The sequence below is a fragment of the Scomber japonicus genome, chromosome 20 (genome assembly GCF_027409825.1).
Source record: "Scomber japonicus isolate fScoJap1 chromosome 20, fScoJap1.pri, whole genome shotgun sequence".
NCBI lineage: Eukaryota > Metazoa > Chordata > Actinopteri > Scombriformes > Scombridae > Scomber > Scomber japonicus.
Genome location: NC_070597.1, coordinates 23892107 through 23918817, shown reverse-complemented (window position 1 = coordinate 23918817; position 26711 = coordinate 23892107). Strand labels below are relative to the sequence as shown.

Here is a 26711-nt window from a genome sequence, read left to right as displayed (position 1 = left end):
GGGCGATTGCTCTGAGACAACAAGGGAAGCTCGGCTTCCCCTAAAATTTTATCAAATAAATTGTCACAACTGTCAGATTAAATTCACACTAAAATTATCATTTACATCAAATCTGCACTTGAATGCGTTCAATTTTACAACTTTGTCATCCTGTAACCAGCTGTTTATTGCAGACGCTGTTATTTTCCAACGTGATTTCCCTATCACACACTGACAGTCCGCTGCGGACGCACGGCGTCAACGGTGTTCTATGAGGCTTCCCCCAACAGCTGTTTTGGGCCAGGGCGGGATAAGCCAGGATAAGACGCTCATTGGACAATGCGACAAACTCGTCCCGCCCCTGGACGCTGAGCGTCTCTGGCGGTCAATGGAGCAGTGGGCGGGGTCGGACGCTGTGCTTCTGTATGATGATTGGAGGAAATGTTTTATAGGCCTCAAATAGGATAGCTTTGGATAGGCTGACTCTCCTGAATGTAGTTTTGCCAATGTAACTTGACTTTCTCGCTAAATCTGGCGACTTTCCAACTCTTCTTGGCGACTTTTTTTCTCAAAGGCAACTATTGACAAATCTGGCGAGTTTTTCTAATGTTATTGGAGAGTTTTCTGATGTTTTGGAGACTCTGACATGAATGCATGTATCACTCTGTCCTCAACGAGCAGCGGGTGCTGCTGTGAGCCCTGCCCCGTCCCAAAGCACTCACAGACGGTCAGGTTCACAAAAAACAAAAAAAACAACAACCTAGAAATCAATCTTGTTACTCAATGACATATCCAAGACTGTTATAATCCCTCCAAACCAAATTCAATTTGCATTAATGAAATCAATGGTTTGGATCAATAGAGGAGAAGTGGATTAGAAGATGCATGCAAAAACAAAATGAAAATAGAAATCTCAAATATGCCTTTTTTATGGCATCAAACACGTTGGACACTTGTCCAATGTGGTACTTGTGCCAGTTTGGTTCTGAGAGTCACATGGACAAAAAACTAAAACCCCCTGGAAATCAATCTTGTTACTCATCAATGACATATCCAAGATAATATAATCCCCCCAAAGCAAATTCAATTTGCATTCAGTATATTTGAAATATTTTTTTTGCTGTCCTGTGCAGGCCTACCTGGGCAGGCCTACCTGGGCAGGCTAGTGGCTAGTTTTGAAAATCTTTTTTTGTGTGTGTGTTGATGTGGTTCTATGGCATAGATGTAGCATACAACAGCCTCAATTAAACACTCCTTTTATTTGTAACTGCCTCGCTTCAATATGACAAGGTTTATGATGAAGATGTAAAGTGAACTTCCCCTGTTTAAAACACCAGCAGCCGCCACTGGTATATGATATGCTCAAGCTAACATGTGGGCTGGACAAGTAAAACATAGAAACCTACGATAACCCTGGTAAGTGATACTGATAAAACGTGTCCAAGCACACTGTGGGAAAAATTCACTTGACTTGTGATTCAGATGTGAAGGAAAATGATCAAGTTGGATGTCCGTGGGAAGATCAGAAGTCTTAACTGTGAATGGCGAGTGAAAATAGTTTAAAAAAAGGGGAGTATTAAGAAGCTTCAGGTTGCATAAAATGACTGCATACAGATTCTGCTAAATAAAATTCAAAGTGGTGTAGTGTAGTGTAAGCAAGTACATTTCAAATACATTTCAGGCTCTATTGAGACACTTGATATATCTGTAGGCTGAATTATTATGGTGTTAACAAAGCTGTGTTTTAGTGTCATGAGGCACCAGTTGCACCTATGGAGGCACAGCTGCCTTTTATGAATGTTGTGTTTCTTTGTTTGTGTTGTATGCGTTTGTTTTGTTTATCCTATAATCTGTAATAAAGTTGATGATGATGATAACGATGATGATAACATGCTACAGCTGACTATTTATGGAACAAAAACTAAAATTGCAACTTGCAACTAAACCTAAAACTAAACTTAACTAAACCAAAGGTAACTAAAACTAAACTAAACAGAGGATATTTACAGTGTTCCAGTGATATCACAACCATGTTAATTAGACATTCTGAGTGTCAGTAATGTCAACAAATACAATAACAGGGCCAAACAGACTAAGTCTATAAAGATAAACAGAATCCCTATTTTCTCATTATCATTCAAGTACACAGTAAATTCTTTGCTGTAATGTTATATTAATATTTAATAATAGCATGTGTTGCACCCTTCACATGCAGAGTATAAATCTAGCTGTGAACCTTGCGTGCCATCCTTCACAATGACACCCTGTAAGTTGATGAGTAATGCTGCAGGAATGGCGCTGCAGTGATTTGTCGCCGTTGCAAAGCAAAAACATTCCTCTCTCTAAAAAAAAAAACAAAAAAAACATGACACGCAGTAATTAGCGAAGCCTGCTGTTACCCGATGCCAACAGATCGTTGACCAGAACGAGGAACTTCTCGTCTGCCACTTGGGCGTCAGTCATTAGCAGCACGGTGCCAATATTCTTCACGCCAGCTTTGATGTAGAGGGATGCCAGGTCACTCTGGGTGATGGAGAGAAAGAGAGAGAGTGAGGGAGAGAAAGAAAGAGAGAGTGGGAGAGTGACACACATAATGAGATTGGGGCTGTGAGAGGGCTAAAGATTTGTTATGTAGCAAGTGATACATGGCTGACACCTGCGAGGATACAGTGTGGATTACCAGCACTGTGTTTACATATTGTAGGGATTATGTCTATATTTCACTCACACACAGCTCACTTTTTACATTTAAATTCAAACCTCACCTGGCTGGCATGTTCAAACTTTTGACTTAATATGAGACTAATTGACTCTTTCAGAAGGATGGGGTTTGTTTTGTTTTTTGCAACATAAATCCTCCTCGAACCTTGAGGTCAGCGCTACCGTATCCTTTTCTCAAGGTGATCTGGAAAACCTCCAGATTGGAGATGAAGGCGGCCAGCCGGGTCAGACTCTGCTTGCCGCTGCCGCCCACTCCGACCAGCAGCGCGTTGCCCCGTGGAGACTCCAGGATGCGGTTTATACGGCAGCTGCGTGTGGAGGTGCAGACAAGTGGGAAGGAGGAAGGGAGAGGGGAGGAGGGGTGTGAGGGAGGGATCGGGTGAAAAGGGTGAGATAAAAAGGTAAGGGGGAGGCGAGCCGGATGAAGACAGTGTCTGACTCATGAGGCGAACAAGCACAGGTAGTTTCTGTTTCTTCCTCCCTTCTCTCTCTCTCTCTTTGTCCATCATCATCCTCATCAGTCTGTTTCATTCAGCACAAAAAGCATTAAACATCGTGCTACTGAGAATATTTATGCCCTCTGTAAAACTAGATCAATACTCCTTGTCTCTACATTCAACATTGATTACATTTTCATTTTTACTGCTGCCTCTTTTTACCGACTGACACTTCAACTATTTACAGTGTGCACATCTCAGCTTTCTTTACGGTTTCCACTGAAATACCAACTGCTTTTATTGTTTACACAACTGACTACTCAATTCCCTGCAGGATTTAGAGTTGAATTTTATATACTCAATGTTTACCCTTCAACTGCTTTCACATCAAACACTCATATCACTTACCCGTTTTTTTATGTGAATGGAAGATTCATAAATAATCTGCTGTGTCTAGGTTTTATCTCAGATATCAAACAATGTTCATGCACAATACAGTGATTTTACCTGCACATTATCTCCCTCCACACATTCCCCTTCTTCCCTTACTTAAGTAACTAGTCCCTAATTGTTCAAAACAGCATGTTGTCCTGTATTCATTTGCCTGTATTAATGAAATAATAAATCTATATGAATTTGTTTGGCTATTTGGGGAAAGTACAACCTGTGAAAACAATAGAGACATTATCACTTTATAAAGTTGATGTAAAGGCAAATGTGTTAGCCAGCAGACATGACGCAACATAAGCATTCATTTGGTGTCACATTTGTGTCCACCTGATACATTAAAGTCCAAAACTCACTCTACTTTAAGCTCAGTTTTGCTCTCCATCAACTCCTGAGGAAACTATGTCACTCTTTTGATGCGAAATTTGACAATAAATTTCCTGCAGGACAATACAGTCTATATTTATCTACCAATTTCATGTGTTGCTGGGTAGGCAGTGACAGTGGCTTTATTAGCACTCTTACACTGAAAACAGCTGCCTGCTGCTGCTACAAACCAGGTTGATGAGAGCCGTGGGACTGAACCAAAACAGTAAAGTCACAGTCTGTAAAACCAAAAGTGGAGAAGTATTGATAAGTCTCTGTGGTTTTGTTGCTGCCAGTGACCCCTTTCACATTATACTGTATCAAGTCATTTGATCCATTTTAATATACAAAATATTGATTAGAGCAGCTTTAATATGCTGCTTTATGTAGTGATTGAAGAGCAAATATGGGTATTTACATCAGCAGGGCTGTGAATCCCACATATACACATTGACTAACACAATGGCCAAGTAAAACACACTCATAATATGAAGCCTAACATTGTTTAAATTCACTATGAATTTCTATTGGACATTACTAAGATGATTTTTCTAAGCTTATGGTGAATTCAAAAGGGGGGAAATTACAGTTAGGGGAATGTTTTGTATTTGTTGACACTAAGAAAACTGCCTCAAATGTGATTTATGTCTTTTATTTGAACAACCTAACCTCTGCTCTGCATTCCTGTTAGCTGTCATGATACATGCTGCATGACTTTTTACAGATTTTCCTGTCTCTGCTTTTGACAGACTGTAAAATGGAACTGTTAATCCTGAAATACCTGGGAAGCCAGTTGATTTCCTTGACAGACAATCAAGAAAACTGACAAAAAACACTATCTTTACCCTCCTCGTCTCCTCCCTGGTGGGTGTTTTTTGGATTTTTTTTGAAAACTTCCACTCACATGTGAGCCATGGCGTCCTCAAACAGAACCAGGTTTAGGGTGGCGTTAACCTCATTGTAGCTGTCCAGCACCTCCAGCAGGGTTTTATTGAGGCTGCTCCAGGACTCTGCTGCCATGTACCTGGCCTCCCCCAACCCACGGGCAAAGTGGCAGTACAGGTTCATCTCCCTGGTTTGCTCCAGAGTCTCCTCCATGTCCTCAGGGAGGGAGGGGAGGCACACACACACACACACACACACACACACAAACACATACACGTTGCAGTGGTAAACATACAAACCAACACACTACCCCTGTCAGCATAACATTACTGTTAAGCCTAAACAGTCTGGACAGGGACACAGCTGAATATCACAGCTGTGCACAGGGTGACCTAGTTCATTTTCACCCTGGCAACTATTGGGCCCCCTGAATATTTCACTGGAGAGATTTCATGTCTCTTAAGGATGCTTGTTTTCTCTTCTAACTTTCGCCGGCGTACAGCTGCAGAGGCACGCGTGACGAGGGAGGAATTTGTTAGGAATTCACATCTATGTTATAGCACAGCATTCATTTTCCTAGTATCAAGTGCGCTTCCTTGCAGCGAAACAGTCTCTAAAGGCTTTCTTGTTTGCGTGTAAAAATAGCAGGAAAACATGCTGAATATTGCTCTGTGGCACAGGGGCAAATTGTCATAGGTTTACAGGAGGTGCCAGCTCTGAATAATGTATTCTAGAGTGGGTAAGATGATTCTCTCTCTCTCTCTCCTTCTTTCTCTGTGGGTGTGTGTACACATATACTTGTCAGGTTCTTCATTGTGGCATGACTAGTGTGCGAGCGATAGAGCCAAGAAAGGGTAGTGAGGGGAGCAGTGGACAGAAAACCATTAAAATGTTTTCCAATTTGCTGGGCTGACAAGCGCAGACCCTGACAGCCAGACCCCCGTACCACACTGATTAATATTCTCCACAACTCTCTCCTGGCCCTCCATCCTGTTCCCTCCCACACCCCACCACCCTCCCAACATTCCTTTTTCTCCTCTCCTCTTTCTCTTCGCTGTGTGGGCCACTGATGTCCAGGTCCAGACAGGCAAACCTAACGATTACCCCCCCCACCACCACCACCACCCCCTCTACACCCCATCCTCCAGCTTCCCATTCTTGTTTTTTACTCCGTTGAACTTTGTAAAACTCTCACCTCGTAGAACTTTTTCGCCGTCTCCGCCTGCAGCTTATCAAAGACCTGGAAGTCCTGCTTCTCCACCAGCTTGTCTCTGTAGACCCGGGTGGACTCGTGCAGGTAGATTCTCAGCAGGTCCGGCGGGGCTTTCAGACACTCGCCGGTACAGAAGAGGATGCCCTGGGCAGAGAGGAGGAGGGGGAGGCTTAGAGTTTCATTCCAGAAGCTGATTTTGGCCCGTTTACACCATGACAAGGAGGAAAATATATAGCGCAGTCACTGTGTGTTAAATCAATGGATACTGAGTGGGCAAGCTGTTAGTAGGTGTGTCAGAGAAATTCCAGAAATAATAACAGTACTTTCCTTTCATCTCACCCTTTTGTCTCAGAAGTATTGCTGTATGTGGAGATAAGTTCTGTGGGTTGGTGTTAGAAAAACTAGGAAAAGTTAAGGACAGTCTGCATGTGACTGTAATAAATGTTTCTTTTTAAGTCTACAGTCATGCTAATGATAACCTATATGCTAACGTCAGCACAAGTTAGCAACACTATAAACCCTGTTAACAAGCTCAATTCTAACATACTAATGTTAAGCAAATCAAATATTTAACATGTTATCCATCTAAGTTTAGGGTCTTAGCATGCTAACATAAGTTTTATGAGATTTGCTGACACTAAGAAAATGTCTTTAATGTGATTTGTATCTTTTATTTTAACAATGCAACATATTTTAGATTGAACTAACCTAACCCCTGCTCTGCACTCTTGTTAGTTGTCATGATACATGCTATGTGACTTTTTTACAGATGTTCCTGTCTGCTTTTGACAGTTTGTACAAATAAACTGTTAATCCTGAAATAGTTGAGTTAGCATAACCATAAACTTTGCTATCAGGCTCACAATGATAAATAAAATGTTACCATGTTAACCATATTAATTTAACGCGTTAACAGGCGAACATTTATTAAAACTAAGAAAACTCCTGTAAATGTGATTTATATCTTTTATTTTAACAATACTACAACACATTTTAGATTTAACCAACTTAACCACTACACTGCATTCTTGATACCTGTCATGATACATGCTGTATGACTTTTTACAGGTTTCCCTGTCTCTGCTTATGACAGTCTGTAGGATGGAACAGGGTTAACATAGCCACAAACCCTTATAACAAGCTCACAATGACAATTCTAAAAATGTACCATCTTTAGCATGTTAGAATGCAAACAATTGCTTATTGGCACTAACCACAAAGTACAGCTGAGGCTAATGGGAACGTCATTAGTCATTAGTTTTTTACAATTCATCCCATGACTCTTAGTATCAAATTTATTTTGCAGTCCATGCAATAGTTGTTGATATTTCAATCAAAAAACACAAATGTTGGGGAAGTGGTAACCAGCATAGGAAAAAAAGTTGGCTTATGACCAAAGTTAATTCCTTGGGTCAGCAGGAGAAATCTAGAAAAAAGCTCAAGTGGAGGTGTGAAGGTGTATAATAATGTGGTGTTAGTGATCAAGGCATTCTTGTTAAGTACAATAAAGGTTTAAAAAAATTGTAGAAAAAACATGGTACTGGAGGAAAACCCAAAGAAATCAAAAAACAGTAGGAGTCATCTTCTGGGGACCATGATGCCTGTATAAAATTTCAAAGCAACCTATTTTTCAATTCCAGATGAAGGTGTTGGCCAACTGTCCAATGGAACGAATGACAATATCATACCTAGATAAATACAGAACAGTGTTTCTGTATCTGTTCTTCATGCGTGAATACATCCTCTGCTCAAACAAAAAAGCTGAAACTGAAACAGAAAACCATAACAATGACCAAATTGGTTAGCGGATGATCGATGATTAATGTGTCTCTGGAGGATGCCTTTGTGCTCCGAGGGATTTCCCACGGGGCCAATCATAACGCAGCCGGGCGGAACATGGTGCAATCTAGGTGCCTCTCATAACAGGTGCCGTATAGGATGAGGAGAGGGACGAAGAGGCACCCAGGCACTGTTTGTTCCCCTCTGCGCGCCGTCGCCCAGGAGGCATAGGCAGCAAGCAGATGTTGTGTGTTTCCAGCCCCAGAACTTATTCTCATCAACAGAATCATCTCCGGGGGTGAAGCCAGCTGAATCTGATCTGCTTTCATATCCGAGCCCACTGAATGTGACAATTGGCTGCTAAATCCACTGTGTAATGGTGCAGATGGGAGGTGTGCCGGCGTGGATGTGTGTACAGAAGACTTCAAACCGAGCCAGAATCACCACGCTTCTCCAGATGCAAAAAAGTCAAGATGTTTTCCTCGAGCACGTGTGAATGATTGAATCCTTTGTCTTTTAATAGATCTGTCTTTTTCTACTTTGTGTCTTTGTTTAATGGTGTTAATCACAACCACTCGCATTTATCGTATAAAAGTGTGCCTGAGAAAAATAAAACACCATATGGCGACTCCATATCATACTGATACTAGTGGCTTAGCCATTCGTCGAACCATTTGAACAAATGGCAAAGTGCTAAGAAACTGAGGAGGGGGACAACTTTGTTTTTTCCATCTATCCAGCAGTCTTTGGCAGACTCATCTCATCCTGAGTCCCTGATCTTTCATTGCTTTGTTCAAACTCAGAAGAAAGGGGATTAGAGTGTTCTGGGTGTCTGCATGTATCTGTCTGTCTGTGTGTAAGTCTGTCTATGGTGGGCACGCTTCCCTCATAGCCTGACAGCTGCTCTGAGCCCAAAACAATGCTTCCCTCTGCTAACTAATGCACCCAGCTGACTCTCCACCATCCAACATCACACTGCGAGCTACATATTGTGCAGACAGTACAGTTTCGACTTCAGAGTCTCGCGTTCTCTTTCTTGTCTCCTTCCTTCTTTTTCGCCCTGTCCATCCTTCCCCCGGCCTCCGCATCTCCTCCTTCACCTCTTGAGCTTTCGAGGAGCTCATTTAGGCTGACGTGGAGAAGACAGGCCTTCGGATATGCCCGCTGGTCATGGCAGATAGCGAGCATTGGTAAACAGCTCTTTGACAACGCTCCCGGTTGGATGCCTAACTGTTTGTCTTGCCCTATTAGTGGAATTTGGCTACCGCGCTTTGCTTATGGTACGTCCAATTTAACATCCACCGGGCGTGATGATCTCCCGATGTTTGGAGGGAGTAGATTAATGTAGAAAGTATGAAAGAGGAAGATAGAGCACCGTGAGAAAGTGAACAAGTGGAAGAAATGCATTAACTGCTACTTAAATTTCAATATTCCTGCCTCTGCCCTGTGCGCCTACCTGTGTGAGTGGAGACAGGTGAGCTGGAGTCAGAGCAGAGTTCCACCAGGTGCAACCTTTGTCATAATAAAGACCTCTACTCATACTCAGCCCTGCCAGATCCACATGGACAGATTGTAGCCACTTTCATTATTTATTTGCCTGCATTTATCCTAAAGGATTTTTTTGGTGTTGCCTGTTTCCTTTTCCAGTCCTGTCTGCTCTGGCTCATCAGCGTTGAACCCCCACTCCATCTAGTCGCCATGGACTCGGCTCTGTCTGTGCCTGTTGACGCCCAGCTTGTTACCAGAGGCGTTGGACGTTCCCGAGCACCATTTTCCCAGTGACCAGTCCAAGCTTAAATACCTTGTCTTTGTCTCCTTGACTCTGAATGTCTGCACTTGAGCTAATATGTCTGCCTCTTACTATTCAACATAAACTCTAACCTGTGAATTGTCAGTAATCAGCAGCAACAATACTCCCAACCTTGACTGTATACTGGACCCAATTCTTTAGTCACATTTAAACACCTCGCACAAGCTCACACAGAGCCTCTGAGCTCAGCTTTCTGGCTCATTAGAGTTGATCATAATGAGACGGTTGCCTTTAGCTACATCTCTGAGTTCCGAAACTTTACCAAAAAAAAAAGAGAAACACAACAAAAAGAATCACAAAAAGTTCCCCCAATTATTTCAGCTTAGCCAAACATCTGAAACGTCAAACTAGAAAACACTGAGTGACAACCATTTAGGCCCCGTGCTCGAAAATTAGAGGAGGCGTTTGTACTGTCATGCCAGATACTTTCTTACTTCTGAAGGTGTAAAAAAAACAAAAACACACAGAGGTACAGTTGGGGAATTACGGCTGAGGCAGAGCTGTGAGCTGCGAGGCTGCTCACCTCTTCCCAGCTGTCCTAACGTGTTAGAGCCAGGAGCTGAATAAGTTAGGCAGAAAAACTTCAAACGAGCTCCACGAGTCCCTCACTGGCTTTATTTATATTCTCTCTATGGGTAGTAAGAGGAGCAAACCAGACAGATTTGACAGTGTTTCCTCTTTGTGATTACTTGACGTCCGGTCACGCTGTGCAGACAACTTTTAAAAAAACAAAGACTTCAACAACAACAACGAACAGGCAGAATAGACTCTTCAAACCCCAGCTTTACAGTGTTATGGTGCAGCTTAACTCCCTACTGCTTAAAGGCAGTATGTATGCATGATCAAGGGACTGGAAGGTAAGGTCAGTAGGTTCATCAGGGCTCCAGCTTTGGGATGGTAATTATGCGTAATCTCAAAGTGCAGAAGGCTCAACGTCCAGAACAAATCAGCTTATTATAATGTCTAAATAGCAAAATAAGGTCAATAAAAATATACTTAGGGTATTTTTAAAATCTGCATCATTTAGGCTGGTTGAGTGACTCTAGCACTTAATTTGGGCAGACCTGAACACAGCAATCGTACTTTAGTGCATCAAAACAACCACACACAGAGGACGTTGTAGCTACAGTGAAAACTGGCGCATTATAAATACATTTTTTGCACTAAGCACCACTATACTGTTGTGAAATATAAGTCATCAGTAGGTTTATTATTTATATTATTATTTAGCAGTTTGAAATGATTTGGAACAGCAAATGGTAACATGAATGCTAATGCTAGCTTGCTATCTAGCTAATTGTCATTTCCAGTAAGTGCACAACAACCATGTTTGATTTGAGAAACACTAACCTGTCAAAATTTGGGCACTATACAATTAAGTACTCAGTGTACACAGTGTACTACACAGAAATGTAATAACGCAATATGTAATGTATAGTTGCTAAACTTCTGTATGTTAGCATTGTCATTGTGAAAGCATGTTGAATTTAGCCTTTAAAGCTCAGACAGCCTGAGTGCAGCCTCACAAAGCTGCTAGCTTAGCAGCAGACACTTGTTTGTTTGCCCTCTTGAACCTTTGTCTGCTTACTTGCCACTTTGGATTTAGTTGGCTGTCCTGACTGTGTACCTGTCCTAATCTCTGTCTGCTTATATGACACAGCAGTCTTTGCTTTTAACCTGCCAAGTTGTGTTTATGACTCATATGAGCAACTCCTTTCACATAACATAGAGTAATTTGAGTCATTGGTATGCTTAAATTAAAATATTGATACGTGCAGCTTTAATGAGATGAATATAAACTAGTATATTATATCTACAGTATGTACTTTCTACACAGTACAGTACAGTATAGTATGAACTCAGAGCTGCCTTTGTAAACTGCTAAAAGGAATTGTGAAAAATGAAGTCCTTATAGCTGAGTGGCTTAAAGCATTAATTATACAACGGAGTATATTAAATGAGAGGAGCCTGCCCTCCATGAAACCGTGGAGGATTTTGACAGAAATATTGCCCCAAAAGCTTCTCCCTTGACAGCCTTCGCGCTCTGATATTATATTCATTTAAATACATTAAATCATCACTAACACCCATGGAAGTGCAAATCCATTCTATTTTCTGTTACACTTATTTCAGACTTATTTCTAGCAGAAAGAGCCAGCTCTTAAATCAATAATCATTTAGATGAGAAATTAGTGACAGAAGCCTGGCTCTTTCCACGTGAGGAGCAGAGCTGTAGAAGAGAAGAAGAGAGAGTCAAGAGCAAAAACTTCTTATTTGAAATGGAATAAGGGAGTGATGGGCAGAACAGAACTGCCAAACTTTTTTTCTGAGGTGACTTCTGACACATTACATTGTGAAAAGATTAACCGGAGGTCACTCTTTAAAAAAAAAAGAGAGAAAAAGAATGTCTGCGTGGATAATTGCCTCCACTGTATTTGTTATCTGTGTGTCACCTGGAATATGTTGGAAAGGTCTCGCAGATTGAAGATGTAGTGGAATTTGACGGCCGTGGGGAGGAAGGTGGAGGAGACGCGCTGGTGCAGGGCCAGAGCTAACTGGACCAGGGTGGGGCTGCTCTTATGCAGGGTGGTGCTGAAGCCCACTCCTCTCAGGTGCTGCGACAGGATGGAGGTGTAGATGGTGCTCAGGGCCTCGGCTCCAGGGAAAGACAGGGCGAAGACGGAGAAGTGGCGCTGCGGAGGGGAGATGGATAGAGTATAAAACAGAGGCGACGGTAAACATGCTGCTCCTCACTAATGATCCTTCTAATTAAAAGCGAGGGTCATCTCGGGGGGTGTTAGCTTTGTGGAACGACAAATAAGAGAAGAGAAGCAGTCATCCAGTCAAGTGTGCTTTTTCAAGTTCTCCTTTAGCAAAATATCCTGACTTTCATTAAATGATCAAAGACAAGATTGACTATAATTCTATCCCAATTTTTGGTTATTCTCTACTATGTGCAATATCCTCTCTTCCTGTTCCTGTGTCTATTGAACTTTAAGGGCTGTTACTGCATGTGTTACAGCTTCTATAGATTAACCAATAATAGATTTTCGTGACTGATAAAATTGGTGGAAAAAAACTAAAATTAATCAATTTTTTCTTCACTTACGGAGATACGGGGTCATCTCTAATTTATTTAAATAGTCCAAAATCGTAAGTTTTAAAGAGTCGTTAGAGCTTCCTAGGTGTTGTCATGAATGTGGATGTCACCTTCCTATATAGTTATGAAAAATATGTGATAAAAGTGACTGAAAAATAACAACATAAAAATGGAAAACATGTCACCGACAATATTACTAACTTATAAAGTTGGAACATTAGTGTTCATTTGGAGTCATGTTTCTGTCACCTGATAACTATTAATCAAATATTCACTCTCCTTTTAGCCCCGATTTAACTCCACTAGCTAAATGTTCTATATGTTCATAGCTGCATCAAGAGAAGAGGAGCTGACACTCAGTCAAGTGTGCTTTTTAAATTTAAATATGACCATTTTCAAGTTGTCCTTTAGCAAAATAGCCTGACTTTGATTGTATGATCAAAGACAAGACTGATGAGAGTTTTCCTTTTTTATTTTTTTTATTTTTTACATTTTTTGGTTATTCTCTACTGTATGAAGTGTCCTCTACTCTACTCTACTGTACTTTAAGGGCAGTTCAGGATGAGGCGATATTGATGAGATGGTGTTATTTCACAATGAAAGAACTGATATCCATAAGATGTTTAGATTTGTGTCCCAGGTGAATTTATGCATCTAACAATGGTCTAGAAACCAAATTTCAAGGTGTCCCAGTGAGTGAACTGTGTTAGCTAATAATACCTGTGTTCCTTCATTTCACAATGTTGTGAGGGTAGCTGTCATTTGTCAAGCAAGTAACAAATAAGAGGAGGGAGAGGAAGTAGTAACCAGGACCTACATAAACCAATCAACCCAAATGAACAAACAAATGATGAATGAACAAATGAACAATTGCTGTGGCGTTCCACTTTGACCGATGGTGTAGTTCATGTGCTCAAAAAGTTTTGATACATTGTGCGTTTCTGATAAATTGCACAAATAAACAAACAACCCCCACGGGCAAAGCGGCATAATTTCATGAATTCTATAATTTACTTTCCTTAGTTTTCGTCAAAATCCAATCAACTGTGTACGGATGGCATTTCAAATGAATGAACAGACAAATGAGCAAATATGCACATGGGAAAAATGTAGACAAACATTATGGTGGTCTAAAGATTTGCCCCCAAAAAATGACAAACGAATAAACAAAAGTGTCATTTAAATTGTGAAGAAAAGAATGTCTATGATAACAAGAGGAATTAGTATGCATGTAACCTCAGCAGAGAGTTACATAACCAGTGAAACACTGTGTGCTGTGAGGATGTGTGTGTGTGTGTGTGTGTGTGTGTGTGTATACCTGCAGCCGTGGATTGATGGTGAAGCTGCCAGCTGTGGGGTTCATGCAGGACACGTATTGAACGTTGTGTATTTCCTTCAAAAGAAGCTTATTACGGTCATACCTGAGAGTACACACACACAAACACACGCACACAAACACATGCAGTTAAAAAAAAAATCATTATTTAACAACCTTGTATGCACACAAACACCTACGCATGCTTCACCTTGCCTCACAAACACACACATCTTCCTCGCGCTTTTGCAGATATGAACGCCTCGGCTCCCACTTAAGCTGGCGTGGCTCAGTAGCATCCTACTTCCTCTCAATTTCATACCTGAAATCCTCCCAGCATATCTCTAATGGGCTGACCGTGTCTAAGCCAGTCAGCCTGTGTCTGACGCAGTGGAACCATGTTCAGAATGGCCTCACTGTGTCGGCGAGATGAGCAACAAAATCCTTTTAAGGGGAATCATACAACCCTGCTCTCACATTTGACTCCTGACACTCATAAAAGTTGTATGGTATTGATAGCGAGGCAGCGGGCGATGTGACTGAATACTTTAAGGAGGAGAGGTTCTCCATCTGAATTATTAGAGTATTACACCTATCAGCTACTGGCACTCTACTATCTAAATGATCCTTGTCTTTGTTAATACATGGAGAAGTTATCTATCATTTAAGCTATTCAAGTAAGGAACAATTCCTCAGTGTAAACATACTGTTATTCTATTTTAAACAGCACTGGCATGTACTTTTATACATGTATATTGCATAGCTGCATACAGATGATAGGGTTTTACCAGTGGTTGTAGTCCATGTGTTGGCGTATGAGTGTGTGAGGTTGGACTGTGCCGTATGCATCCACTTCAGGCATATTCATGTCGTCTATGAAGTAGATCAGTCTTCTGCTGCCTGGGGGGCCGTAGTTGCGCCCAGCTTTTTTCTCGAGGGGCTTTTCCAATACCGCTATGTAAGAGAAGAATGGAAATGTAAGGGAGAGAGAATGAGTGCTGAGAAAGGTGTAATTAAATAGACAATATTTATCGAGTTGTTCAGATTAAGAGTCGGGGGTCAATGTGGAGGCGTTTTATATACCGTAAGTAGGAGAATATAGATAAGCAGGTGTTACAATATAGAAACATAATTTGACAGGCCATTATTTTCTATATTGTCTTCTTTATTGACTTCTTTTAGCAAATATGGGGTTAATTGAATTTTATTTCTATAGTTCAGTAAGTTTGAAAGAGTCATCAGAGCTTCGTAGGTGTTGGCATGGATATGGATGTCATCTTCCTACAGAGCTAGCTAGATAGCTGCATCTACGAAAAAAAAAGCAGCTGAAAAATGACAATATAAAAATGGCCACAAGCATAAACATGATCAACACAGCTGTGCAGATTTACAGAATAAACTCTTAATAGAAATAGTAGTCTCTTTTTTTGGCCACTTGGGGGCAGCAGAGCACGCTGAAAACACAACACTGTCAATATTTTTGCCTTATAAAGTTGTTGTTGTTGTGGAACATTTGTGTTCATTTGGAGTCATGTTTCTGCAGCCCAACACATGTCAGTCAAATATTCACTCTCCTTTTAGCTGTGATTTAATTCCCCCAACTCCTCAAGAATATATCTGGTTCTTCAGTTGCTAAATGCTCCATATTTTCTCCAGCTAGTTGCTAACTTTGTCTGTTTGCTATTTAGTGCTGAGCAGGAAGAGGTGGGAGTGAAATTCAACACTATACATATACAGTTGTAAGACACCTGACAGCAAATCAGAAAATATCCCCCATGACCTACTATACAACCTACCTTGGAGCATAGCAGATGTGGTGTAGTAGTTAAATGGGACATTTTTGATCATGTATTTCTCTGCATCTAACGATCCCAGTTTGTCCCCGACCAAGACAGACTTCCCAGTCCCGGCGTTCCCGACCAGCATGACGGGCCGGCGATGTTCCAACAGGCGGTCCATGAAATAACGAACTCGAATGGTCTCTGTAGTGTGGACTAGACATGCCTGCAAATAGGAAACAAGTATATGAGATGCCAACATATAAAGAGCATACAGCATATGCACATTTCTTGTTAAGTGGTCACTGTAGACTACTATAATATGTTAAAATGTAGTGTTGCAAATTATTATTTTATTATTGTATCATTCAGTTATTTTCCAAATTAATCAATGCATAGTTTGTCTATAAAAAGAATTTTTGAGGCAGAATACTCCAGTCAGTTGCTAACTTTGTGAGCTGAAAGACACTAAACAATGCTAAAAGCTGAAAGAAAACTACTGAGTCAGGTGATCATTTTCCTCTTAGTTGTTTAATTGTTCATATAAAAGTATTGATTAGTGCAGCTTTGAGTAATGTGTTGTTCAATGTAAAAAAAAAAAAAAGAAAGTCCAGTAGATAAAGCTGAGACAATCTGCTGTACCTGAAGTGGTGTATCTGCATCCATCTCAAACTTAGGCACCATTTTGGACCAAGGTTCAAACTTCTTGCTCTCCGGGTCGATGTAGTAATCAAACACGGTGCCCTGGGATGGGAACTTGATGGTTTTGAACTCGGCCACCCACCACTTGCTGAACTCCACTCTGTAGTCGACCAGCTGCACTCATGCAGAGAGAGAGCACACGCAGAGAGACACAGAGGGTAAGACGACCGGGTCAATACATATAAAATGACTTCCTCTCTTGCTTTTTCTTCTCCGTACAGTAGCTATGGATCTGCGCGTTTGATTTACGCTGGTGTGAATGTAAACCAGAAGACAAATATACGGGCTGCGACATAGAGATACAGCCACGGCTGCTGAAGGGTAGAAAATGAGAGATGGCAGGCCTATCTATCCATCTGTCTCATTCAGACAGTGAAGTAGCCTCGTCACCTGCTGGCTGGCAGTTCTTTGCCTTCCACTCAGCCTCTTTCCACCCGTTGCTACCTGTCTCCTCTTTTCACTACCAACTCTCCAGTCAATAAAACCACTTAGCATTTAAATGCATCTGTGATGGGAAAATAAAGTGGAGTACATTTGTACTAAAAGGAGAGCAGTTTTATCCCATAACTTAGATGGACGCGCTTACTGTACGGGCGCTAACTGGATTGCTTAGCAACTGCTCGCCACGGCTCTCCTGCTGATTTAAATTCAGCCCGGTTTGTGTGTTGTTGAGCCAGAATGGAGTCCACTTCATTTTCAGATGGAGATCTCTCCCTCTTTTTTCAAAATGCTGCCATTTCTTCGACTGAAAATAACTTTTAAATGACTTTTCATAGACAGACAGAAAGTTCAGTTGCATAAGAGTCATCAGGCTTTGAATAAGACCCGAGAAATACCCATAATGCAAAGTCCAAAAAACATTCTTTTCATTCAGCTGTTTTTTTCAGACGTCCCATTCTTTTTCCCTCTTTATGCAACCACTTAGTAAGCGCCTCGCATGCCCAGAGGCCCGCACAGTACCTGGTCCTGGAACATGGCTCCCCCAAAGGCCCAGACCGCAGCGAAGACAAAATAGAGCTCATAAAGTTCTTTGGCGCAGTCTGGCGGGGTATTTTCTGGAGTCAGCAGACACTCCAGCAAGTAGCACAGCATCTGGACCATACTCTGCTCAGGGACAGGGATGATCTTCTTAAACCTGAGCAAAGACAGACGTGTTATGTCACTGTGATGTTGAAAAGAACTACAAGGTTAAATGAGGAAAATAAGATCTTTCATCATGTTTTCACTTTATGTAACTTTGAGCGGCAGCACACATTATTTCACAGATTTAACAGAGAGAAACAGACAGATTTATAAGATATGTGCTGCTGTCGACAAAACAGTCCTCCTCTGCTTCCTGTTTTTGTCATCTACTCCAACTAGCAGTGGTAATTTAGAGAGTTGGAGGAGGACAATTGAATGCAGGACAGCATCCAGCTCTCCTGAGTCAGTCGCTGTTTGTTCCGGTCCAACACGCCCACTTTCTACACACTCCCTCCTCATGTTATATCACACCCTGACATCCTGCGTCAACTGGAAATCACTGCATGCATGTCATGTGAGAGTTATACATAGCTGCTGGGAGGCTGCTTAACCTTGATCTTAGAGCGTCCAGGCAAGAAGGGAGGTACTTGTCGAACAGTATGGTCAGGTTGGCCTTCTCTGATTGGACCTCCCTTTTGTCGATCCAGCTGGACACCGGCGGGTTCCAGCCAAGGTCTGCTGGGTTTATGTACAGGATGCCTGGAAAACAGGAAGAGTTGAGCTGGAACTTTGATACATTTAGTGATTACAGTATGTGCACACATGGCTGGGTTTAACTGTCAGGAGACCCCCAGGGCAAAAATGTGTTGATGGTCCCTCAATGATTAGGATTTATGAGGACCAAAGGAAAGACTGCCCCCTACTGGCCCGCAAGTGCCACTTCCAGCAGCAACTTAATTATTCCTATGTATTAGCCAAGCCCACACCCTCTTAGCTTCAGTCCTTTCACATTTTCACTTTCACATTTTTTCAAAGACAGAAAAGAGCTTCACTTTAATTCACAATTTTTTAATACAAAAATGCTTCCACATATTTCTCAGATTATAGTGACATTATTAGGCTTTATTTGTAAGGCTTGCTACTGTAGTTTCCTCCACTGTGCAAACAATGAGAATGAAAGTAGTCTAATTTAGTCACAATAGGTCAATAATGGCAATAGTTCATACAATATATCAGAGTGACAGTGCAGTTACCCTTGCTGGAGTACAAGGCCTAGGTTACTGATAATTCATATTTGCATATGTATGTTTGAATGGTAGTTTGACAAACATTACATTTACAGTGAAACCCAAACAAAGAGCTTAAAGAGGTTAAACTGGGGTGAGCTTTATAGACCGATTTGTAAGTCAGTCTTGCCGCAAAAGGACATTCTGAAAAAAAATCCAACACCCCTGTTGTTGCACTTTTCTGGTTTATGGACCAAATATGGTGTCACCCATGTCTTTTATTGGATACTCCCGTTGCCCTATTGTCTGTCTGGGATAATGATTGGTCTGAAGTCACATGGCATGGTAGATACATGTCTGAATGTTTTTGAATTTATTTTATTTTATTTAAATACTGTTTTTATTGTGTTTTATGATGACCCTGATGAAGGCTGCAAGCCAAAACGCATTGGTCTAATAATAAAGTTGTTCTGTGTACTGCAAGTGTTGCTGGAGCTTTGACATTTTTAAAAGAAATCCCACAAACACAATATAGTCAAAATAACATAAGTAGAAAGATGAGAAAAAGGAGGCAAGAACTGCAAGAACAAGGAAAGGAAAGCAAGGGCTACCGGCTCTGGATACAGTAGCGGGGGTAGCAGTGCGGAGGTGGCTGATCTCAAACACCAGTCTCATGGTGGGGTTCAGAGGAATCCGCTCATTACTGGCCAAAGTCAGCACCTAAGAGAATGAGACAGGATATTTACACACAGTTTACTTAAATATCACTGAAAAAAGCTTGCATTCTTTTGTGTATATTATACAGTGTAAGCCTCTTACCTTTCCACTATTCTTAGCATTACACACACAGACTGTCATTTATTCTATACAAATACTTTACTACTCTCTCTCATCAGTGATGAGTCAACCTTGGACCTATTCATATCTGAATGCTGATTTTTGTAAACAACAGACAGTACAAATGTGTAACCGGAGTTATTTTGGTACATTTATACACATACACACACACAGGCTCAACACACACACACACACACACACACCTTGTTGTCATCCATGACTGTGTTGAGTGACTCAATCCACATCGGGTCAATGTCTCCATCTAAAACAATCCACTTAGGCCCACTGTGACTGACGTTGGCCAGTTCACGCATGATACAAGAAAACAAGCCTGTGGGAAGAAGAGTTTATATTTTAATTACTGGTCACGACATCAAGGTTTGTTTCTGAAGGACTATTTCATCACCATCTTTCCACTCTCTGGTGGCCGGGTTGATGATGCCGAAAAGCTCGTCATTGGTCACAGCCTTCGGGTTCAGGTCCGCCCACACGGGTCGGCGCTTCATGTTCTGATAGGTCCTTTGGAGTGACCTCATCACCTGGCTCTTCCCGGTCCCCGCGTTCCCGATCACGAACACAGAGTGGCGCACAGCCAGCAGCTCCTCTAACTGCACCACCTGACACACACACATACACACACACACACAGAGACACAGAATGAAATGTTTGAGATTATGCTCTATTTACCGCACACACAGACTGTGATGACATGCTATCCACATAAACACTGACCCTTTTACAGGATAATCTAGTATTTCATGGGCCGCTACGCTGTACCAGTCGGTGTACTCATCCTTACCGTGCTGGTTTACTGCCAACATAATTTGATGCAGAATGACAGGGTAGTGTGATGCACTGCAGTGCAGCACAGCAGCTTAGTACAATGTTCACAGGGAACAATAAATGACAGCAGTGATCTTCTATGCTGCACAAACAGGAAGGACAGTGAACTATTCAGCCTGTTGTATAATATCTTCTTTCTATGGAGACTGAAAGGGTTCAGTGTTAAAGACCCTGAAAACCTGATTTATTTTTAATATTAAATATTCATGACCAAATAACAACCAGAGTAGGAGTTTGTGGGAAAAATGACATCATTATAAAATGTTCATGTGACATAATATTGTAACTGCATGTGTGTGGTTTGATTAGATTAGACTGACAATGGCCTGACAACAAAAAGAAGCTAACTCATAACTGTCTTCACATTTTTATTTATGTAAAAATGATAAAATCCTGATTGGTGCACATGAACCCTTCCCACTCTAAGCCAGCATGTTCTGCAGTAACACACAAGAACAGTTCATTTCAGGTCATTTTATTTGATTCCACTTGTTTTTCTCTTTTCTTTTGATTTCATAATGGCCAAGGTTTTTTCCCCTGCAGCTATAGGTTTGTTACTTAAGCCTAAAAAGACAACAGCCAATCACATAACTGGCTGTGCTGTCTTTATTCACATAATGGCACTGTGAAATGAGTGCAGACTTTGGCAAATGAACATTTTGAAATGAAAATTGCTGGAATGAAATAAAACTGACCTTCAATATGACCTGCTGTTTTGAAGAAGAGCAGGATGAAATAACATGAAATAACTCTGGACTGTTTCACATTTTTTAGCCTTTTCTTCTTCATATGAGTTTATTACATTTCACAACACTTCACATATTTATTTAGTATTGAATGCTTTTAGTCTGCATGTTCTTTTTCCACTTTTCCACAGCTCAGAAGCTTACAACTGGCATTTCCAGTAATGAATGAGTTGTATTATGCAAAGTGTAGAATCCTGATTTTTTGGAGCTCGGTCCACACTAGGAACTAAAAGTCAAGATATTTTGTAATTAGCTGCGATGATTTTGACCATTCTGTTACCCCCTAGCTGTATGTCAATGCTTTAATGCTGGAATAACTTTTTTTTTCATGTGACTAAAAGAGAAGAGAAGCTTAATTTTTATACATGGTTTCATTCTGAATTGTAATTACCCGAATTTCACCTTTTTCCAAAAGTGTCCTAGTGTTTTTCTCTGTGTGTATATAAATACCTACATATATACCTCTATATAAACACCTACATATATACCTCTATATAAACACCTACATATATACCTCTATATAAACACCTACATATATACCTCTATATAAATACCTACATATATACCTCTATATAAACACCTACATATATACCTCTATATAAACACCTACATATATACCTCTATATAAACACCTACATATATACCTCTATATAAACACCTACATATATACCTCTATATAAACACCTACATATATACCTCTATATACAGTAAACACCTACATACATCTCTATATAAACACCTACATATATACCTCTATATACAGTAAACACCTACATATATACCTCTATATAAACACCTACATATATACCTCTATATAAACACCTGGGTTGTGGTATGTTTCTGTCCTCTTGTAATTCCTCCAGTAATTCAAGATCAAGCTCTCCAGTATCATACACTCTACACATTTGAAAAACTCTATGAACTGAGAAACATCTGAACAAAACACACTTTTAAGGCTTAGACATATAAAAATGTGTACTGTATATACTTTGCTTTACCTTCACTACAATCCCTCAAGATGTAAGAATGATATGTTTTTTATACGTTCCACTCTGTGGTACAAAAATATCTCAAGTGGCTGGTACCACTTCAAAGCTAAAATAACACCTGTTGACTTTTGCTTGACTTCCAGTGTAGCATTTCCTGTCAGTTCAGGTATGTGCGGTGACAACTATAGAGTGTAAAAAAAAAAAAGAGACAGAGAAAAGGAGATTTCCTCCCTGCTTCCACTCAAACATACAGATGGCGAGCTCAATCAATGCCATCGACCGGGCCCCTCGCGGCGGCTCCCTACTCACCATCCATTCAGCCGGAGCGCGGGCGGCTTTACCCTCTCAAAGGCCCTGGCTGATTACTGCTTTGATGCTGGGGAAGGACTAATGCTAGCCCAGGCTAACACTAAAGGTATGCCTCCTCTCTCACCTCGCCGCTTCGCCCCTCGTTTGTCTGAAATCAAAAGGTTGGCTGCACAAACAAAGACGGTAAAAAGTTCAGGCTCGGAGGGTGGATGGTTGTTATTGACCGCTCCGCCGTTCTCTCTCTCTCTATCTCACTCTGTTTCCCCTCCTTTTTTTGGTTTATTTCTGTCGGCTGTCTCGCACAATGTCGGGGTTAAGTGGCGTGGTGCAGCACCGGCCTTCGTTGATGGAGTGTTATTATGTGTTTCCCAGTGTCCATTTGACCTGAGGCAGATTGCGCTTATTTCCCCTGGTCCGGCGTTCATCTGTCTCTGACACACAACGCCTTCCATCGTGCATGTGTGTGTGTGTTTGTGTGTATCCGTATGTAATATAATGACAGGAATTAGGTCGGCTCTGCCAAACCTGAACTCTTATTGCAGCCAAACCGTCGGCTTCCTACAATATTTGCCCGATTCATCCAGATCCTGCAGATTTGTTTGACACTAATGTCCGTTTCCCAGCGGGACATTATGACACCGAGTAAACAGCTTTTTGGAGGGAACTGAGATAAATCTAAATGAAAGTGCTACAACTGTAATATCTGTCCAAATTGTTAAAGATGACACCACGTTTGGGGACTTTGCTCGTGCTCCTCAGACGACTTGTGATTGCATTTGGCCGCGTCTGCTTAAAATTTCTCTAATCAAAACAGAATTAAGAGAATAAACCGCAGCAGGAAAGCATGGCGGCTGTCTGGACGAATCGGATATACCATACCTTCAGAACAAAATTGTCCTCGGCTTGTAACTTCAAGTGAAGGATGGACTCCTTCACGTGTTTCTCGAAGTCCAGGTCTCTCTTTCTGGGGACATCCAGAGCAGGGAACAGGTCTCCTATCAATCCCATGAACACGGGCATGTCGTCAGTCACGATCTTGGGGATGTTGAAGTCTCTCAGAGCTCTCATCAGCACCTGGTCCTCGGCTCGGTCGGGGTCGCCTCTCTTCAGAGAACCGGCCACCACCAGCACCGATTTGATGGCTCGGAGCCCCCAGTCGTAGTGGTCCTTTGGGTAAAAAGGCCAGAGAGAGATAGCAGTGAGTGAGACGTACAAGCCGATGGCAACAAGAGTGGAGAGTTGAAGCTAATTAAAACTAATGAGCTGCCTGGTTTGTCCCTCTACCAGACATTCCAGCTACTGATATCACCGAGCTCATCACAGTTTAGCAAAACTTTAGATCCATCTGCCTGCAGACAACAAATATTTAGCTGCAGCTGCTGACTGAACTCTGAGGAGAAACACTCACTACATCTGCTTCAAATATAAAGAAATGTGTCCGTCACTATTGATTAGAACAAATGTATTTCATGTGAGCAGCAGGAGATGTACAAGTAAAAAGCTTTATTTTATTATTAGTTCTTAAATTCAGGCGCTACATTATATTCCTATAATATTCCCACTGGGACTAAGAACATATAGGGAGTCTTGTTTGGGGTTTTTTCTTCTTGTTCCTTCAGTTGGATGTTTGAGCTGATAGATGAGTAGAGTTTGTTTTTACATTCATCTACTAAAGGAGGAAAGTTTCTCTGTGCTCAAAGTGCTCATCGGAAATCTGAGTTTAAGGCATGTATCTACAAACATGGACTAGTTTGGAGCCAATCCTGGTTAGATGTGGAAACATGAAGCCTCCAGCACATAAACACTGATAATGAACTATGAAGTAGGAGACATCTTGTGTCTAACAGATAAACTTTTGAAATGATTAATATTGGTGTATTTAAAGATTTTTCAATAAGGGAGGAGGAATTGTTATTTTCCAAGGTTTTATTTATTTATTTAATATTGTTTTTATTGAGATAGATATTCACATATCCACCCAAAATTGTCATTTCTTACACATTTTTCTTATTTTCTTTTACTTGAAAAACATAGAAAAGATGTATATAAATAAAGGGACTGATTTTAAGATACTGTATATTTCCTCCATTCATAACCATATATATATGTATCGTCCTACACACTGTCAGTCATAAAAATCAAATAAAGAAATCTGCAAACTCAAGTCATATAAAGTCTGAAATAACCCAACCTTCTCAAACTCTATTAGAATCAACCCAGTCTTCAATGTTTGATAATAATACCTTTTTACTTGCAATTAACATTATCCTGAACATTTATAAGTCCTATGTTCCTTTCCCACAAGTACAACACCTCAAATGTAAGTGGAATTGTTAGCCTCAGTGTTCTTTAGCTCTTGCCAGTAAAGGCTAATACAAGGCTAACCTCAGAAGACATGGAAGTGATCTACTTTATTTGCTCCATGTAATCTACAACACCTTGTACCTTGACTTTTTTTTCTCTGTGTCTGTGTTATAAAAATTCTTGTAATATTCAGTCCATGTGTATTCTCTCTAAGATAAGGAGCGAGTTGTTTTCCACTGTTGCTCATTAATCTCTTCCCATTCGTCCACTGATAAGACAATATTAGCCTTTTCCTCCCACTCCTCCTTTATACAGTGAATGTGTAGTGTATCACTTCCGTTTACATTTTACACTCATCCTACCCGAATCTGATTCTTTTGCCAAGGTAAACATTTTTAATCATTTCAATCATTCTCCCTTCTTATTATTTATTCTAAATAATGTCTCAGTTGCAAGTCACGATTGGTTAAGCCATATTTACCCTTTAATTCTTGAAAGCTTTCCTGGTATATCGTAGTTCCCTGTCCCCAACTTTTAAACCCCTTATCTGTTCTATTGGTATAAACTGACTCATATGGAATCCACGGTAATACCCTACTATGTACTTTCAGGCTATTCTTTGTGATTACTTCAATCCAGATCTTAAGAGATATGCCAAGCCATGGATTCATCTCCTCTCTAAGGTGTTTTCTCACTTCATTATCGCCTACTGTATTATAGCCTGTATACAAACGCCATCTGTTCTACTACCGCCCATTTCTTTCCATCTTGCTGAGTACATTTTTAAAGATTTTAATGAGGTCATTGAACTTTTTTTGTTTTAAAGAAAAAAACATATTAGACTCAAATTATTATTCAAAGCAGAGTGTTTTCATATATCTTTAAAAAAAATGTCTGGAGGGATGTTTAAGCTAATTTGCAGCCATCATCCCTCACTAGGCTTTTAAATCCTGCTTAAACCAGCTAAATAAATGAGCTGATAACACAGAATGTGGATAATATAAATAGATTTATAAAAGGTGTGTGTCTATGTGTGTATGTTTTGTATATTACTGTATATGCAGTGTATGTTTACATGATGGAAACATAGATTTGAATGATGAATCCAATCAAGAGTTATTCAGTGTTTACATCTTTTCTTCTGTAGTTTTAAACCATTGTTTCATTTGTAATTTTCAGTTTTTATAGTGTTTCTTCATAATTGTGAACATTTTACATTCTAAATTAACCACTTTTTTCCCGTCCAGTCATAATTCCAATTAACTGACAGATGGTAGATGCCATTTACACACTTTAACATTGTTCCTATGCAGTGTTGGTAACGCTTCACAAAAGTAACGCCATTACTAATAGTCTGGGTGTGAACAGGGTGCGAAGACATGAGATCCACTGAAAACATGATCTGTGAAATTTGGGGGGGGGGGGGTGTCTCTAAAATACTGATAATATGCTGTTTAATCCATGCATTTCTTTTTTTCCTGCATTTTCAATATCATGGATTATGAGGCCATTATGGATGAATGATTCACACATGAGGGTTATTCATTTATCACTAATTCCCTTTAATAATAAGGTCATTGAAAAAAGAACTTTCTTGGTGACTGAGTCTGTGCACTGAATATTCATTTCTGTGTTGTGGAATAGTCAGCATACAGTGATCCCAATAATCTAACTCTAATCGACCCTGAAGACCAGAGCCAGTGGCGTCTTATACTGAAAATGTTAGCTTAACGTCAACCGACACTGATGTTACACCTACTGCCAGGACCTCTGTCAGCACAAAGTGACACCAACACCCGGGGGTGACAACACAGGACAAGCTGACAGAAAAAGCTGGAGATGGGGGTAACGGCTCAGCGGCTCCACCTCTCTATCTTACTTGTGCTGATAGTACATCACTCTGCAGAGCATACTATGCCCTGCCTGGTCTTATTGTTTCAAACAGTAATGTTTGGTTTTGAT

The 26711-nt window shown here is 40.7% G+C and overlaps 1 protein-coding gene across 1 annotated transcript in view; it reads right to left on the bottom strand.

Annotated features, from left to right (window-relative positions):
• Positions 1-26711, bottom strand: part of dnah9 (dynein, axonemal, heavy chain 9) — a 157440-nt gene that overhangs the window by 75426 nt on the left and 55303 nt on the right. Inside the window, exons 38-52 of the mRNA XM_053341129.1 lie at positions 23325-23612; positions 19965-20175; positions 19762-19889; positions 19333-19441; positions 18107-18254; positions 17493-17667; positions 16473-16646; positions 15849-16056; positions 14841-15006; positions 14056-14158; positions 12091-12330; positions 6025-6192; positions 4855-5042; positions 2846-3008; positions 2379-2502 (exon numbers count right to left, since the gene is read on the bottom strand). Coding sequence (XP_053197104.1) covers positions 2379-2502; positions 2846-3008; positions 4855-5042; positions 6025-6192; positions 12091-12330; positions 14056-14158; positions 14841-15006; positions 15849-16056; positions 16473-16646; positions 17493-17667; positions 18107-18254; positions 19333-19441; positions 19762-19889; positions 19965-20175; positions 23325-23612 — 2593 coding nt within the window. The remainder of the gene's footprint in view (positions 1-2378; positions 2503-2845; positions 3009-4854; positions 5043-6024; positions 6193-12090; positions 12331-14055; positions 14159-14840; positions 15007-15848; positions 16057-16472; positions 16647-17492; positions 17668-18106; positions 18255-19332; positions 19442-19761; positions 19890-19964; positions 20176-23324; positions 23613-26711) is intronic.